Raw genomic sequence first — 16,745 nt, forward strand, 5'->3', positions numbered from 1 at the left:
CGGATGCACCCTCCGCGGCCGAAGCTGCTGCTGCTGCTACGAGGCTGTGGCGCGCCCTGCTTTCGGCGTGGCGGTGCCGCTTGCGCAAACCGACGGGCCCCCCGGCGTGTCGCGCGCGCGTCTCGACCCGCGCGCAGTGTACGCCGGCACCACATCCCTCCACCGCCTTCGCCATCTACGCCCCCGCTTCCGCCAGCGCAGTGCCGGTGGATGCCGGCGGTGGCACAGCTTCTAATTCGACGGCGGCGGCCCAAAGCAGCTGGGACCGTCCTCGGCGCTCACCTCTCGTCCACTCACTCTCACTCGCACTCTCGCTATCTCCGCCGGCGCTCGCTCTTCGCCACCCCTCTCACTCTCGCTCGCTCCAGCGCCTTCTCTCACTCACTCTCTCTCTCTCTCTCTCCCTCTCTCGTGCACACCTTCTGCATCCGTCCATCCGTCGTCATTATCCCGTCTTCGTCGTCGCCGTAGTCGTCGTCATAGTCGCGGTACTGCTCTCCGCGCTCGGCTGCCGCGTTATTGCACCGCTTGTGCCATAGGTATACACAGTACGAAACTACATACACGTATATATAATATATATATATATAATATATCGTTACCGTCCAAAGTTACCGACATCATATATTATACAGTCGCCAGTCGGTCATCTATTAACTACATATTGTATACAACATCTTACTATATATTATATAATACGAATATAAGCGGGTCGACGTTTCCTCCCCACGTCGACGGTAATAGCGCTGTACCACCGGTACACAATGGTGATGCTGTGGTATCGGACCAATAGGTGTATGAGTGTATATATATATATATATACCGTGATAGAGGTGGTATACGCTGCGCAGCCCCTCACCTCCACATACCGCACTGGCGTCCCCGTTCGCACCATGCCGCCGTGCACGCGAAACGGCCGCTGACCAACACATCGCCACGTATACGGCGAAGTATATATATATATATATATCCATGATATTCGTGCGATGGTCAGCGTTGTCGATCTTTGGCCAAGCCTAAGCGGCCGTGTTGGCGGTTTTCCATGACAACGTTCCGCGGACGCTGCGGGACCGCGGTCAGGTTTTTCTCTCGCAAAAGTCGAAAAGCTCAAACTTCGGTCGGCTCGTACATTACCGGCCGTACAACGTTATCCTTGACGCGTATATTACATCCCCGTCGTCGTGTTGACCTAACTTGTCTGCGTGGTCCGTCGAACGATTTACGTTTTTTCGGTTTTATTTTTTTCAAATTGAAATCATTTAGAGCGATTATTCAATGCTACGATAATGATACCGCGCTCTAATATCGAACAAAGTTTCGAAATGGTCAACACATTTTTTTTATAGAAGTTCAGTAGTTTAATTTAATGTTATGTTATATTAAATTTATAGGCGTTATAGTTTCTTTTTTAAAAAATTCCACAAACAATAATGTATGAATTTACGAACGTATAGCTACTATTATAGCAACCAACATGTTGCATAACCGTATACAATATATATTGAATTATGAAGTAGGTATACTTCGTATTAAATTCATTGGACAGTTCGTATTGTTCATGTATTTTGACGATTTGTTGAAATTAATTAAATGTATATTGCATTATATTTGTTCTTGGTATTACATAATACGGACTAATTTACCATATATAAATTTATAAATATAATTTACAAACATTGAACTTCACAATGAAATAACTAGGTACAATACATAATAATTAATTCATCAATACACTAATTCGTATGAGAAAAATTGAATGGAATTTAAAATTCCAATAATGTAACATATAAGTATCCGTATTATTCTATTTTCTATATTATAAAAAACTTGTATTCGAGATTGCTACTAATATTGCATATCCATATAAATATATAACAGGCATTTTCATATCTCACTGTAGATTATATTCAATACTTCTAGAGAAGCTAGTATCACATGAAAAAAAAATAGCTTGTCAATGTTTCAGCTATTTGTAAGAAAGTTTCAAAAAACTACGAATTAAAAGATGAAATATCCGTTAAAAAAGAATGCGTTTTATTTCTGTATTATTTTAGGTTTAAAAATATTTTCTAGAGGTACGAGTAAAACAATTTTTTTTTAAAATTAATTTTGTACGTTGTAATATCCAAGAAAACTTTCAGAAATACATATTGTAAAACAAAAAATAAATTTTTACAATTTTCATTGTTTGATCGATATAGTCAACAAATTTTTTCAAATCAATTTCTTAAAAAAAATGCTTAATCTAGTTTCAAAGATTTGATATGTTTCATATTTATTCTTGATATTCTTAAACATTAAATTATAAAAACATAATAGATATTTTATAACAGTATCCAAAAAAATATCAATGTTTAATAGTTTTTCATGAGTTTGAGAACTATAAACAATATATTAAAAATTAATATTCATTTGATCAAATCTGTATGTGAGTTGAGATATGTACCTACTATCAAATTTTACAGTGCACTTGGTTTTACAGATATGTAATGGCTAATGATGAACTTTTTTGACTGTCTATTTTTATATTTTTTGGCTAGATGAATAACTCCAAAAATTATTTATTTGTTATCTTTCTTGAATATATATTTATATTTAAGTATAGACTTAAAATATAATTTATTTAGTATAAAACATTATACTTGTGGTTTTTTAGGAATGTTTTAGAAAATTTTAAATACAATTTAAAAAAATAATTTATTGTAAATAGTATTCCAAAAGACTTTAAAATGCCTAATAATATTATAGTACAGACTAATTTAAAAACAGTTTTGATATTTCAGTGGATCTAGTTTGCACCTTTATCGTGAGTGATTAAATTTAAAACGTTTTAGAAGTGTAGCATAATAATTCACATTCAAATATATTTTATATTATATTTACACATCAAGTGTGCGTGTGTAATGGTGAAAATTAGTAATCATAAAAAAACAATCATATAATAACACTGCGAATGGAGTACAAAATTATAAATATAAAAACTAAAAAGAAAAAAAATGGACAGGTTAAAAGAAGACAGACGTTTGAAACTCTTTCATTTTCGCTCAGTTTGGCAATTTAAACTTCAAACACTTAAAAAAAATGAATGACTTACTATATTTTATATTTTTTACGATGAAAAATGGTACCTATGTATTTGTATTAAATTATTTTTAAAACACCCTTTCGGCCATTTCACTCAAAAAATGAGTAAACTAAGAAAATATAACCCAATCGTTAATTAATATCCTTTGTTACTGAAAATATAAAAGTCGAAATTAGGTGACGAAAACTTTATTTGCTCATTATAATATTTTTTATGTTTTATTATAATTAGGTATTCTAATATTTATAAAATATATTTTATGACTATAAAAATAAATGTCAAATTTATTAGAAACATTTTATGTTATTACTGTTCTTAAAATTTATAAAGTAAGTATTTTATATCGTATATCATATAAATAGGGTAACCTAATTTATAATAGTTTGTATTTAAATTATATTGGTTGGACTTATATGTCTTTTATATAAATTTTGTTAGGTACCATTTAATATTTTTAATTTAGTACCTAGTAAAAGTAATTACAAGGTTAAAATAATTACAGTATATTTTCTTTTATACTGCCCAAGCTCCAATTTATTCTTAATTATAATTTTTAATTTTAATAATTACGCCATTAACTATAAATAATTATAATTAAATAAAACTTTTGTTTTTTTTCTCCAAAGTTGATGACAAATTATTATTTTTAAGCTGTATTTGCTATTTTTCTAAACTACAATATTATACAAAAGCGGGTCGCAGACACCATGTACATAGTATGGGTTTGATGGCCATGTAGTCCTTGGAGGCCATGGAGTAAGAATAAAAATTTCACTACCACGGTGCGTATGAAAAGTATTATTGGTTAAACTACAAGTATAATAAATAAAAGAAATATAGAGGCAATAAGACAAAGTGATCGTCGAATTGAAGTAACGAAAACATTATTTTTTTTTTTAACTAGGATAGATAAACTCATGTATACTTAACTCACTTATATTTATGTGACTTTAAAAACTTAAGACAATAAAAATGTATCGCAAAAAATTAGTGCTTTAATTCAAAAGTAGGCGCCACTGACGTCGGATCGGAATTTCAATTAGATGTAAAAATAATATATTATATTATAAATACGTTTATAAACCAAAGGAAATCGTGTTCTTTATTTATTGTTACTACGTGTACAATGTACATGTACAAAAAAGTCAATAATAATTGAATTTTAAACTAATTCATAATGTTTCAAGCTTCATTAATTAAATATAAAAAAACACCTAACGCATTCCAAATTGCCATAAGAACAACCTTAATTTGTTTTTTACGTGTTTCAAATGTTCAATGTTTGATATAAATAAATAGGTAATACGTTAATATAGTAGGTAACTAATAAGTACGGCCTTTAAACAGGTAATGATAAAAAACCACTGGCGATATTTTGAATGCAATCTATAGACAATAACACCACCTTCAACCTTTTAGCCCTCAAGTCTTACTACTGAAAATCACAACTATAGTGTGTCGACGAATATGAAATTTCCACGAAACTGCCATTTGGTATTCCTGTTGTTAATGTTTATTTTCTTCTTAAGTCTCAGAGATCGTGGTCCGGTTACACCTAGTTGTAAGTTATAACTTATGTCCGCAAACCGCTATCGCATATACGACATTTACACGATAATGCTAAATATGCTTATCAGTTATTAATTATTATCATACAAATTGTGTACAGCCTATATTACACTTGTTGTAAAATAAAACTTCAATGTTTTCTTGTTCACATACTTACATATTATTGTGTGTTTGTTCCCATCAATGAGTTTATTCCTAACAAATATCCTAAGAATTCAATAGTTGTATAACTATTATAAACACCAACCCAAATTAGGTAGTTTGGCGCATGCAATTCCTAGACCCTAGTTAAAATTACTGGATTTCGATGTGGGAAATAAAACGTAATCTATAAAAAGTAGGTTCTGTAAAATGTTTTGGAAATAGTGCATTTTGCTTTATTTATTTTATGGTTTACTCTGAATAGCATTGGAAATTGTGTGTTGTACACCAATCACGAGTGAAATGAATGTGTAAATAGCGCGTTTAAGTATTTAACAAAATCTGACCATGACATGTGATTCTCGCCATTTTTACTATCAGAACTCTGTATATATATAACTCACATATTTTGTTCAAATTATTCTAAGACTAAATAAATTTTGTATCTAAAGTTATATATTTTCAAACTATCAATTAAATTATAATAGCTACCTAATTCACGCATATTAAAAATGTATAAATCTATGATAAGAAACCTGAATATAAATTAATTGATAATTTAACTTTTTTTTTTAGAAATAATCCAACTTAAACACTGAGGACTAAACTTGAGTAAAGTTATATGAACCAAAATACGTTTCCATGCAAATTTTAATATATCTGATGGGTAAGAACCAAGAACGAATAGAAAATGTTTGATGCAAATAAATATCTGAAAAACAGATTTTGTAAACATGGAAAACTGTGTCCTCGGTTTATTTTTTTTGTAAGATAAGTAATAAACCATAAAGTTAAGAAACAGCATAGCTTTAAGCACTATTCATCATACTATATTGTTTTCATAATTTTTATGTTTTTTTAAACTAATATTAACATTTGTAACATTTGGTTGTGCGGTGAAGGTAATAAAGAAAGAAGTAATTTAGTAATTTTAGTAATAACTAGTAAGTACTCGTTAATATTTACTTGTAAATATCTTAGTACTTTTATTATTAGCATAAAAAGTTATTGGTTTTTTAAAAGAATATTTTTTTTTAATAAAATACCACAGAAATTTATATTGAAAACAATTTCTTTTAAAATAACTATGGTGAACATTCTGCAGTACAATGTGCAATGTACAAATACTTATTGTTTACACTGTGTTTGTACCTGAATAACTCCAGTTTGTACAGATGCATGTACTTAAGAAGTTTTTATATTTAGGTGAGTTGAAGTGTAATGATCAATTGAAAGACGTTAAATGACATAATAAAATATAGAAAAAAGAACCCTCTACGGCTTTTTTTACCAGATCGTGGGCAGTCTTTTGATGCGGGTCGATCACTGGAAGAATGTATTGACTATTAGTTTTAAAGCTTCTTTTTCTTTGTTGGAAAACACTTTTTGAGATGGTAAAAAAAGTTTAAAAGTTTATGCAGCATCTCTAGAGATTTGGTAGATACTGCTGAATACAGATGGTACTTATCAAAGATATTATTTTTTTTTTTTGAAATTTCCTTGTAATTGTGAGAAAATGTATTTTTCGGATACGAATTTATTGTAAAGTAATATTACAACGCGATAATAACCCAACTATAAATCAAACATTGGAAAATATAAATATAGGTATACTTTGATCAATATTATAGTTTGAATTACGGCCAATTAATACATTTTACAATATTATGGCGCCCGGATGCAGATGTCATTTTTGTCCAAAACACCCACACCAAGATAATAATAATCATGCCTCGTAAAACCAACCTAATTGTATGAATTTTTTTAACCAATAATAAAATTGAATACAATTGTCTTATATTTAAATTTAAAATTATTCTGTTACGGTCATTTTTCAGAAAGCTTTACCATTATATTAAATGTAAGTGCCATAAGTGTACACAATACAATTCAAATGTAATTAAAACCGTAATAATAATAAATATTAAGCTTAAAGAACGTCGTCCAAATTAAGTTATGATCAAAATGTTAAGTTGAAAATAATTATAGTTATGCCGATTTCCAATATTCTCGTATATATAGTTGTCTACCGAAGCGTACAGTATTAAATGTGATTAAAATTACCATGGTAAAGCAGTGCCAATCTAGGCTATAGTAGTTAATTAGTACATTTTTATTTTTTTTTTTCACGAAAAATTACAATTATGACATCATAACATACTTTGTGTAAAAATGATTGAATTTTCATATCTATACTTCTGTAGTATCGATACCTACTATATAAAGCGTCGACGTTAGTTTAATATTATATACCTTTACTTAAAAATATCTATATTTATAATTTGTACTTCAATATTATTAATTAAGATGATAATATGATGAGCCGAGCTAATTACTTTCAGCATACAGACATATTTTAAAAATAAATTGTATAACATAATAAGTGATCTTCTGTTGTAAACAACAGTGAACACAAAAATCACACAGAATTAATGTAGGCACCTACACAAAATGTATATTATCATTTTTAAACAAAATGCTTTTATTGAAAATTAAATTTTAAAAGAAAATTTATAATTTTAAATTAATATAGAAATGTACACAATGTACGAGTACAATAAATTATATGAAACAAATATATCGAATCAATGGAATTCGAAAACAAAATTAGTTATTTAAAATTTAAATATAAACTGTAAGTCTGTAACACGATGAAATATTTATAACTGTATAATTTTAGACCAATAAAATAGTCTCTCATGAAGAACCGAGAAATGTAAAACATTAATATTATGTTGTGAATATTCAATATTTACACATAATTTATCTAGTGAACGCCAACAAATTTGATTAAAATACTTCTAATTAGTTTGAACTTTGAATAACCAAAAATAAACTATTCGGCTTAGTTTGTAAACTTATATAATATTATGTTTATTATACAAAAATAATAATTATTATACTTCGATCCTTATTATTTTAACTGCATTATATTTACAAATAAATAATATCAGAGTTTTTATCAATGTTTAATAATTCCTTATCGCTTATATATTGAATATATAAAATACTATTATACGGAGGTACAAAATACAAGGTAATAAATTGAAGTGTCTACTCATTATGTCGAAAAATTTCAACATTTTTGAAAATAATATTTTTAATAATTTAGTGTCATTGCAAAACATTGTTTTTTTTTTAATTATATTATTATTGTATTTTTTTATGTTTTTTAATGAAAAATACATTTTTAATTTCATATATGCCAAAGCAGAATAATTTTGGAAGTATTTCGAAACATATGAACGAATTTCGAACGAGTAGCTAATTATTAGTTATAACTTATAAGTATTTAAAATGTCGATAAGCGGAGTTGTGAACCTACATTTTTCGGTGTACCTACCCTTGTGCCACTACTCCACTACTCAACTCATCAAAACTTTAAATACTTACAAGTTATAACTAATTAATTACTTGTTCGAAATTCAATTTTTTTTTGTATCAAAATACCCACAAAAAATATTCTCCTTTGGTATTAATGACACAAAAATGTATATTGTCATTAAAAAAGTAAGAAACTAAATAATAACAATACAATTTGTAAAAATATTTTTTTTTTTAAATGTTGTTTTGCAATGACATTGAATTACCTAATATGTAAAACATTTAAATGGACCACCTCGTAAATACTATAATAATAATTAATAAATGTCACAACATGATGTGAATGATATATGTATACCAATACCATCAGGTACCTACTTGAATAAAAATTATTAACTATTATCAACCAAATATAAATCTAACAAAAAAAGGAAAATCTCACATGCTAATTACTAATAATAAAAAAGTAATGAATTATATTAAGTTTTAATGATTCTCGAGTGAAGAAATCTTCGTGGCATTAAGTGGTTGATTTTAGTCGTTTATTAGAAAGCCAAACACCAATTCCGTAGTAAAGGTCTCCAGGGGTCACCTAGGATATTATGAATAGATAGATATAGTATATTAGAGAACTAAGTGGATGGTTATAAGTTAGAACGAAAGCGTTTAATTTAATATTTTATAAATCGAAAATTAAATACAACTATTAATTAATGTTATGTCCATTGCCTTTAAATTTAAATACGTTCAAATGAACATTACTAAACGGTATTATCGCATTCAAACCACACAAATTAAAACAGATAACGATTAGAATGATAAAGTTATCATTATTTTATATTGATAGGTAGGTATTACAGATGTTCGAAATAATTAAAGACATTTTTATATTAAAAAAAAAATATATTAGATAATGAGTATGGCCGAAAAAAGTTAAATGATACTTGTAAGTTATAATATCAACAAATCATACATCATACTATGTATTAGTACCTAACTACTCGAGGTCAGTCCCGATTAATGCATGATCTTGATATCAACCATGTAAAGACCATTTTGTGCGTGTGAAAACTTATGAGCACATATGTATTATATGCTGGATGATGGTTTATATTATACAATATATGTACCAACATTTTGTTTTCAAACCTTTATTCTTTTGTTCTCGCTAAACTCAGCAATTATTAGATTAACGCCCCGAGGCACATAAACCTTTAATAGTTTAATCCTGCCACTAATGAGGAGGTAACGCCAATTCCTTCCATAGTAAAAAAATTAATGTTAAACACAAAGTATTACTAATGGAAAAAAAAAAAACTTAAAATTTAAATATACAGAGTTCATTTTTTGAATACAATGATTTATCAAGGTTTAGAACCCGGCCTACCCAATAACTAGTTTTTCGTATCACATCTGAAATTTATTGACACTATGTAACTATAACATAACGTTCATATAATGTGAGAGTATTATAAATGTATAATATTTATTGATTTTGATTTTTAAATATATTATAATGAATACCGTGTTCATTATAGTAAACACGAGGCTTTATAGTATGTCATGAGGAATTATTTTATTAATTTTAATTTATAATATGTATTCAAAAGTGTATTTGAAAGAATAATAATTTTAAAACTTTAATCTGTTGAATGTTCACAATATTGTATTATGATAATTATTGTTCAAGGTATTTCCAGATAAACTATTTGTGTATTGTTTTTTTTTTATAATATTTATACACTTGGAAATATTGTATTAAAAGTTCTTGGATTAGAAATATAAACATATTATAATACAAATTTCCAAATATTAAATCTTATACATTTAAAATGCACAGCTTCACAGCTCACAGCAAGTATAAATATTAACATCAATAATATTCAACTAAAAAATGTTGTTTGTAATGTGTTATATAATGTGTCAAATACTAAAAACACAGTATTTTTTTGACATTTTATTTAAGAACATATAAGTACAAATATATGACATAATTAATATTATACATACAATGTGCTGGAAAACTTGTTTTCTAAATGATTTAAATCACCAAAACGCCAAAACGGAAAGAAACAAAAATGACAACTCATAAAATCACCATTCGCTGATCATGGATGTCTAAAAAAAATAGCAACATAACTAATAACGAGTACCTTTATGAATTATATTTTAATAATAATGTAGTCGTGTTACATTAAAAAAAATTTGTTTCTTTTATAATTTATCATATTTCATATATCTTATAGCACTAATGCAGTGTTAAAAATCAAGTACATAAGTATATTATATATTTGTATGTGTAGGTAACAATAAGTTACAACAAAAAAATATATTACACTTACAAATGTACACATGCAACTATATTATGCATACAATTTTGTACCTAATATTGATAATCTAAAATCTGTATATTATTTAATTTTTCAATTATTATTAATATTAATTTATATTCATATAACATTTTTAAACTTTCAAAGTTTTTTTGTCAGGACTCGAATTTGGGCCGAATTTGAATGTCTAATATAGGTGCGATGGGTATTTAAAAAAAAAACCTTGACTCATTATTTGGTCTCATAGAGTAATACCAAAGGTTTTTGAAAACATTCTGAAGGTTTTTAAAACCGTTTTTCATGTTATAACGTTTCCTACTTAGCATAACGATAACATAATACCAAAACACAAAATATAAATAACATCGTCTTCCTCCCAAGCGTAAGACATTATGTAAAACAGCTATTGGGCGTCAGTCGGTGCATCTATATTCTATAATCTATACAGTATAATAATAATATACAAGAAGCAGTTTGTGAGAAACCGGTAGAAAAATGTTACTTTCGCCGGAGACCTGCAGGTACGACCTGCCGACCAACACCGGCTATTAAACACAACGCACAGCCGCCGTGTTTGTGTTGTTTATAATATTATTACGTTGCAGTGTACGACCAGAATAATATTATTATTTTATTTTAAAATGCAGGCATACAGGCTGAACCAAGAAGACCCGACAATTATATTTCACGTTGAAAGTATGTACGAAATCTTCGCGATGCACCAATATAGGTTGGACGTTAAGCTATGTAAAACTGTGTGTACCTATGCGGTATGGTGGGTGACCGGCAGGTGCCTACACACATCCATAGACAATCATGGGTTGGCAGTACGGCGAGAGTGTTCGAACCGCGATCGCGTTATACTGGTGCGCGGGCCAGATAACAACGACGGCGGCGTCGGCGTGCGGCGGTCGATCATCATCATCATCATCATATTATTAATATTAAACGTCAGTGCTGCGATCAACAGGAAATAACAATTATTATAATACATTATTATCATCAGTATTATTATTATTATTATTCTTTTTATTACTACTTCTACTATTATTATTATTATTATTATTATTATTACAAAATTAAACCTCGTGATATCGCCGTGTGTAGTGCAACATAAAATACTGTTCACGGCGGTTAGATGGCCGTCAGTCGCAGTGCTTGATCGTATTATATATGTGTGCGGTGGTCATAAACGCGGAACGCCGAACCGCCACAGTCGTTATTTACCAAAATCCAACACTATAAAATATTAAAATGTCCTAAGATATTATAATTATTATTTTTATTATCATCGTCGTCAAGGTGTGTATAATACAAATTTCGCAAAAAATATATACTCTACGATCCGATTTTAAATTGTTACGAACGAGCGATATTGTTAACGGTTATAATAATTATTGTTATTTTTATAGTTCCGAAGACAACGTGAAAGCGCAAGAACCTAGGAAAGATCTTGTTGATCCAATAAAGCCGGACCACTGTCAGCGTCCAGAATAGCCGTGCCACAAAACATTATTTAGCACAAATAAGTAAGTGTATTTTGGTACTTGGTTATATTTAAAGAAAATTGTCAGTACAAGACAATACATTTTCGTAAGCAAAGACAAAAAAAGACAAAATCAATTTATCAACCATTTTAAAATTTGTCTGCCGAGTTTGTCCCGCGTATCGTATATTTATAATATATACATATATTATTAATTTTTTGCAAATTTACTACCGTTCATTTTATATTTTGATGACCACATCCATGAATTCATTTTTATTTTCATACCTACTGTAATTTTGCATGTCATATAAATACATTTTGTTTGAAAATTAAATTTAAAATAATAGTTTTTTTCTGTATACGCATACATAGTATCACAATATATGTACTTATATGCGCATATATTATAGGCTCAATGGCTGTTGCACCTTACGCATACCTCCAAACATAATATTATTAAAAACAACAAATCTCATACGAATGCTGTTATTATTTTAATATTATTGTTATCATTATATTATAAATGCCGGTGGGTATAGACGACTTCATACGTGGGCCTGTACAAACTCTGCCGTGTTTGTATATATTACGTATAGTCTAATATATGTGCGCGTTTAGCGGTTTTTAATTTCATAATTTATTACATATTTTATTCATAAAATATTCATAAGCCAATAGGTCGAACGGAATCGCTGCTGCGACTGTACAGTACGGAAATGTCGCCGTCGATTTCTCTCTTTTACCATTTCACCGAGCTCAACTATTATAGTATAATAGACTTCCGGTCTTGCACGGTTATTATTATTTCAGCGCTGCGCAATATTATCGCGTCTGTGTACACATTCGCGCGTTCAAATATTTAAACGACATTGACAAAGTGCAGCGCAAAGTATAACAACAATACGAAGCTAAAATAATTAATTAATCACGAACCGGTAAAATCGACACGGCGATGGCATCTAGCGCACACGTGATTCGACACTGGAGTCGCAGGCTTACGTAGCTGCGTATATACAATATGTATAAAGTTCTCCTTTAAATTTCACCGCTGTGAGCGGAACGAACACCGCGTCTTACACTAAATTTATCTCTATTTTAAAATATATAATGCACGAGAAATCCAGACGAATAGTTCTCACGCTTGGACGAGTCAGACGGACGGCTTTGGTCCTTAGTTACCTATAATAATAGATGTAATATGCACGTTGATTTCATGCTATATGCCATATAGGTTTGTTTACAGTTCAAATTTGCCATACATTTATAGGAATCTCGAATTGTTAGGGAAAAAAATCTAAATCTATAGATTCGTGTACTAACATAATATACAAACAGCAGGTTGGTTTTTAAAACAAATGCATCCATTGCATTTTTATTTTTAACTTTACATACACGTATAAATGTTTAATATGATAAGAAATATTTATCATTATAATTTATAACAGTATTGGAATAACGTCAAATTGACACAAATATGTATTATTACAGAATTTTTCAACCGAGAACTCGATGAATAAATCACGTTAAAAATATTGTGTGAAAATTGCAAAACGAATAACGTTGTGCACAATTAATTACAAAACATTTTATCGTACGTTGCCTATATATTATCCGTTTCCAATGTTTCCACTACTCAGTACTCTGACGTACTAACTAACAATTTAAAATTTAAATACCATAGTATGTAGGTACAAGTAATCAATATGTATACTTAAGCCGCGTCAATTGCTTAGTAAAACAAATTGTTTATTATATTTATTGGCGAGGGAAAAGGTTTTAATCCTCGTAAATACTCCTGTGATTCATAGCTGAACAGTATTATTAGTATTAATTTTGGTATTTTTATGTTTTTTGTTCAGCACTCGATTATTCGCACGCTACGCTTGAAAAAAATATATCGAACTGCGTAGATATGGACAACTGCGAAAAAGGATACGATAACTCTGCGTGTAACCCAAATGACGATGTCGGTGTGGCGCAGATACCGTCCATCGAAATGGACCGTGTGGCCGATACCAGGATGAATGCAGTCGTCGTGACCGGATGCTGCGGTGGCGGTCTGAACGGCAATGGCAACCATCAGTCAGGCGATCAGTCTCCCGAAAACGGCTCGCCGGACGCTTGTCAGCCCAAATGCCCAGCGGTCAGATCGTCACCCTGGGATCCACTAAAAACGCGGTTCGTGGCCGTCCTAACCATAGCCATGGTCGCGTGGGTGCTGATTGGAGTTTTCGTCAAAAACCTGTAAAACGCGAATAATTACTGCAATCACAATAATTCTCAAGCGATAATATTTTAAACGATGGCCGTTCCAACTGTGTTACTTACACATTTATACATGTTATAAATATATGATATATGATGCATTGTGTTCTTTTCAATTAATCACGTAATGTATCATTACCTTAAAATCTTACCACCTGGCACCCAAAATTCTTCTTGACTTTCTCAAAAATGTACATTGCAACCGGGCTTGTCTCCTGCGATTTTTAGCCACAATACATTCCTATATAAACACATTAAAATTATAACATATTATATTAATTTATTAATACTTTGAAAACTTTCTTCACCCAAATTGTACAATTATCGCATTTCTAATAATATATGGCAGTATAAGTAATGTACGTCTGCGGTGATAATGTACAGATGAATATTGTTTTCAAAATATATAAATAAAAAGTCACGTTAAAAATTAATTGTATTTAATGATGTTGTATTTCAACTAATCTAATGAATGTTTTAAAATAAATAAATATTATACATAATGTACAATGTAAATAAACATATATTTTACTATTTTAGTTTCGATCGTGTTTATTGTTTATACTTTATACCTATGTAGAAAATACTAGTAAAAACTGACATCTACAAAACATTGTTCATTTTAAAAATATGTTTTTCAATCTCAAAAAGTTTATTTTTTATAATATTTACGACTAATTTAAGATGTATATTTTAGCATGGTGTATTAAGTAATAACTACATAATAATGAATATATTTTAGCATTTTTGTACTGCATATTTTTGCATATTCTTAAGAATTTTAATTTATACTTTATGGTTTAATATTTCTTAAAAATACTAAACTTAGCTTTCAATGCTTTCATAACTTTTTCATAATAACAACGTAATACTTTTGTCATTATTATTATCAGTTTATTCTCTGCTCTCGTGAGTTGTAATCGTAAACACGTTTTATTTAAGGTTCCATTTAAATTATTTTTCACACATGCAGTGCATTATTATATTGATTTCCAGATCATCGATAGTGGAACCAACATAAATATTATAACGATAGGAAAATAAATAAAAAGATAAAAAACAGCTTTAACTCTAGTCTTAAATTATTTATAATATGCTTTTAAGTGCTTTTTAAGTCTATATTATTTTAAGAGAACGCCGAACGCTCATAAATGTCTCTATTTTACAAACATGCATACAAAAATCAATTTTGTGTTGTTAACTTTAATATTAGAATGAATTTATCTATTTTAAAACTTAAGTTAAGAATATATGTATAACCTAGGACACCTCATATTGATATTTTGATTTTAAAACAAGTTATCAGTATTTTAAAATTATTATATTTTACATACAGTTATGACGTATAACTATTATAACACACTTAAAAATCAAAATATCATTACAAGACTATGATATACCTAAAAATATTCGTACATTTCAGTTCAGTGAGACAACCAGGATTTTTTCAAGGGGTGGGGTCCACAACTAATAATCTGGTTTTATTATAATTGGTAGGTAAATACATTATATTTTTAAAACTAACAACGTTTGTAAACTATCAAGCCTGATATACATCCAGATTATGTGTCCTTTGAATATTTCTAAGAACAATAGTTTTGTCAGAACATTTAATAAACTAAGATAAATAATCTAAGAGTTCAAATGTCCGTATTAAGTCATGTACCTAATCATAAATGTGCGTATGTTGTTCATACTTGTTGAAATCAATGTATGGAAACATATTTGTTTGATTAAATTTATTGTTCTACTAAAAAACCATTGCTCTTTTCGAGTTATTTGCTTACATTTCTATTAGCATTTTATTTGTAGGATCATTGATGATAATACGATGTAAGTACTAGCGTATGTAAATATGTAATTACATCACATTTTTTATCTGCTTTATTTGTTAATTTGAAAAAATGAAATATACCTGTACTGTTGTACTGTTTTATACTGAAAACTATTATAAGAACATTGTAAGAAATGCTATGGAAATTAAATTTTGATAATGGACGGGTGATTTTACTCAAAAAACTATATACAAAACTAAAATTTATTTATTTATCTTTTAAGATGTGAAGTGAAATGAAGAATGTTTTAGTTTTTAAAAAACGTGTTAATTTGTATGTTTGTTATTATGTTATTTTCTTAGTTATTCAAAATTGAGAGTGAGTAATGGTCATAAATACCAAAATTGATCAAGTTTATACTTTGGGAAAATTTAACTGCTATGATATTCTAAGTATTTTTCTTAGTAATAAGAAAAACCACAAAACAAACAATTAGAAAACGTAAGTATTATAAATTATTATTTATCTATAATAATGAATTGATGCCACACTAATTTTCACAAAAATGGTTAAAAGTAAATTGTTTTCCTACGAATGTTCGATATTCATCAATTGATTATCGGTATTTGGAACTTATGAGAAACCTTGTATTAAATGTTCAATGCATAATAAATATAATTTAAAATGTTAATGTTCAAAACATTAACTCAAAAATACACCAAAAAAATTAGAATATTTCACTGTGTAAATTTGGAATTAATGTATGG

At 29.2% G+C, this 16,745-nt stretch overlaps 1 protein-coding gene across 2 annotated transcripts; it reads left to right on the forward strand.

The window, feature by feature from the left end:
* The first annotated feature begins 11,027 nt into the window (after positions 1 to 11,027).
* On the forward strand, positions 11,028 to 14,737 carry LOC111034863. Of its 2 annotated transcripts, none has more exons than XM_022316265.1 (3): positions 11,028 to 11,145; positions 11,862 to 11,978; positions 13,798 to 14,737. In XM_022316265.1, the coding sequence occupies exon 3, from the start codon at positions 13,851 to 13,853 to the stop codon at positions 14,184 to 14,186; it is 336 nt and encodes a 111-aa protein (XP_022171957.1). In that variant the 5' UTR covers positions 11,028 to 11,145; positions 11,862 to 11,978; positions 13,798 to 13,850; the 3' UTR covers positions 14,187 to 14,737. The 2 variants fall into 2 exon arrangements, with proteins under 2 accessions (XP_022171957.1, XP_022171956.1); XM_022316264.1 differs by lacking the exon at positions 11,028 to 11,145 and adding an exon at positions 11,177 to 11,751.
* The last annotated feature ends 2,008 nt before the right edge of the window (positions 14,738 to 16,745 follow it).

This window comes from Myzus persicae, unplaced genomic scaffold (genome assembly GCF_001856785.1).
Source record: "Myzus persicae strain clone G006 unplaced genomic scaffold, MPER_G0061.0, whole genome shotgun sequence".
Lineage (NCBI taxonomy): Eukaryota > Metazoa > Arthropoda > Insecta > Hemiptera > Aphididae > Myzus > Myzus persicae.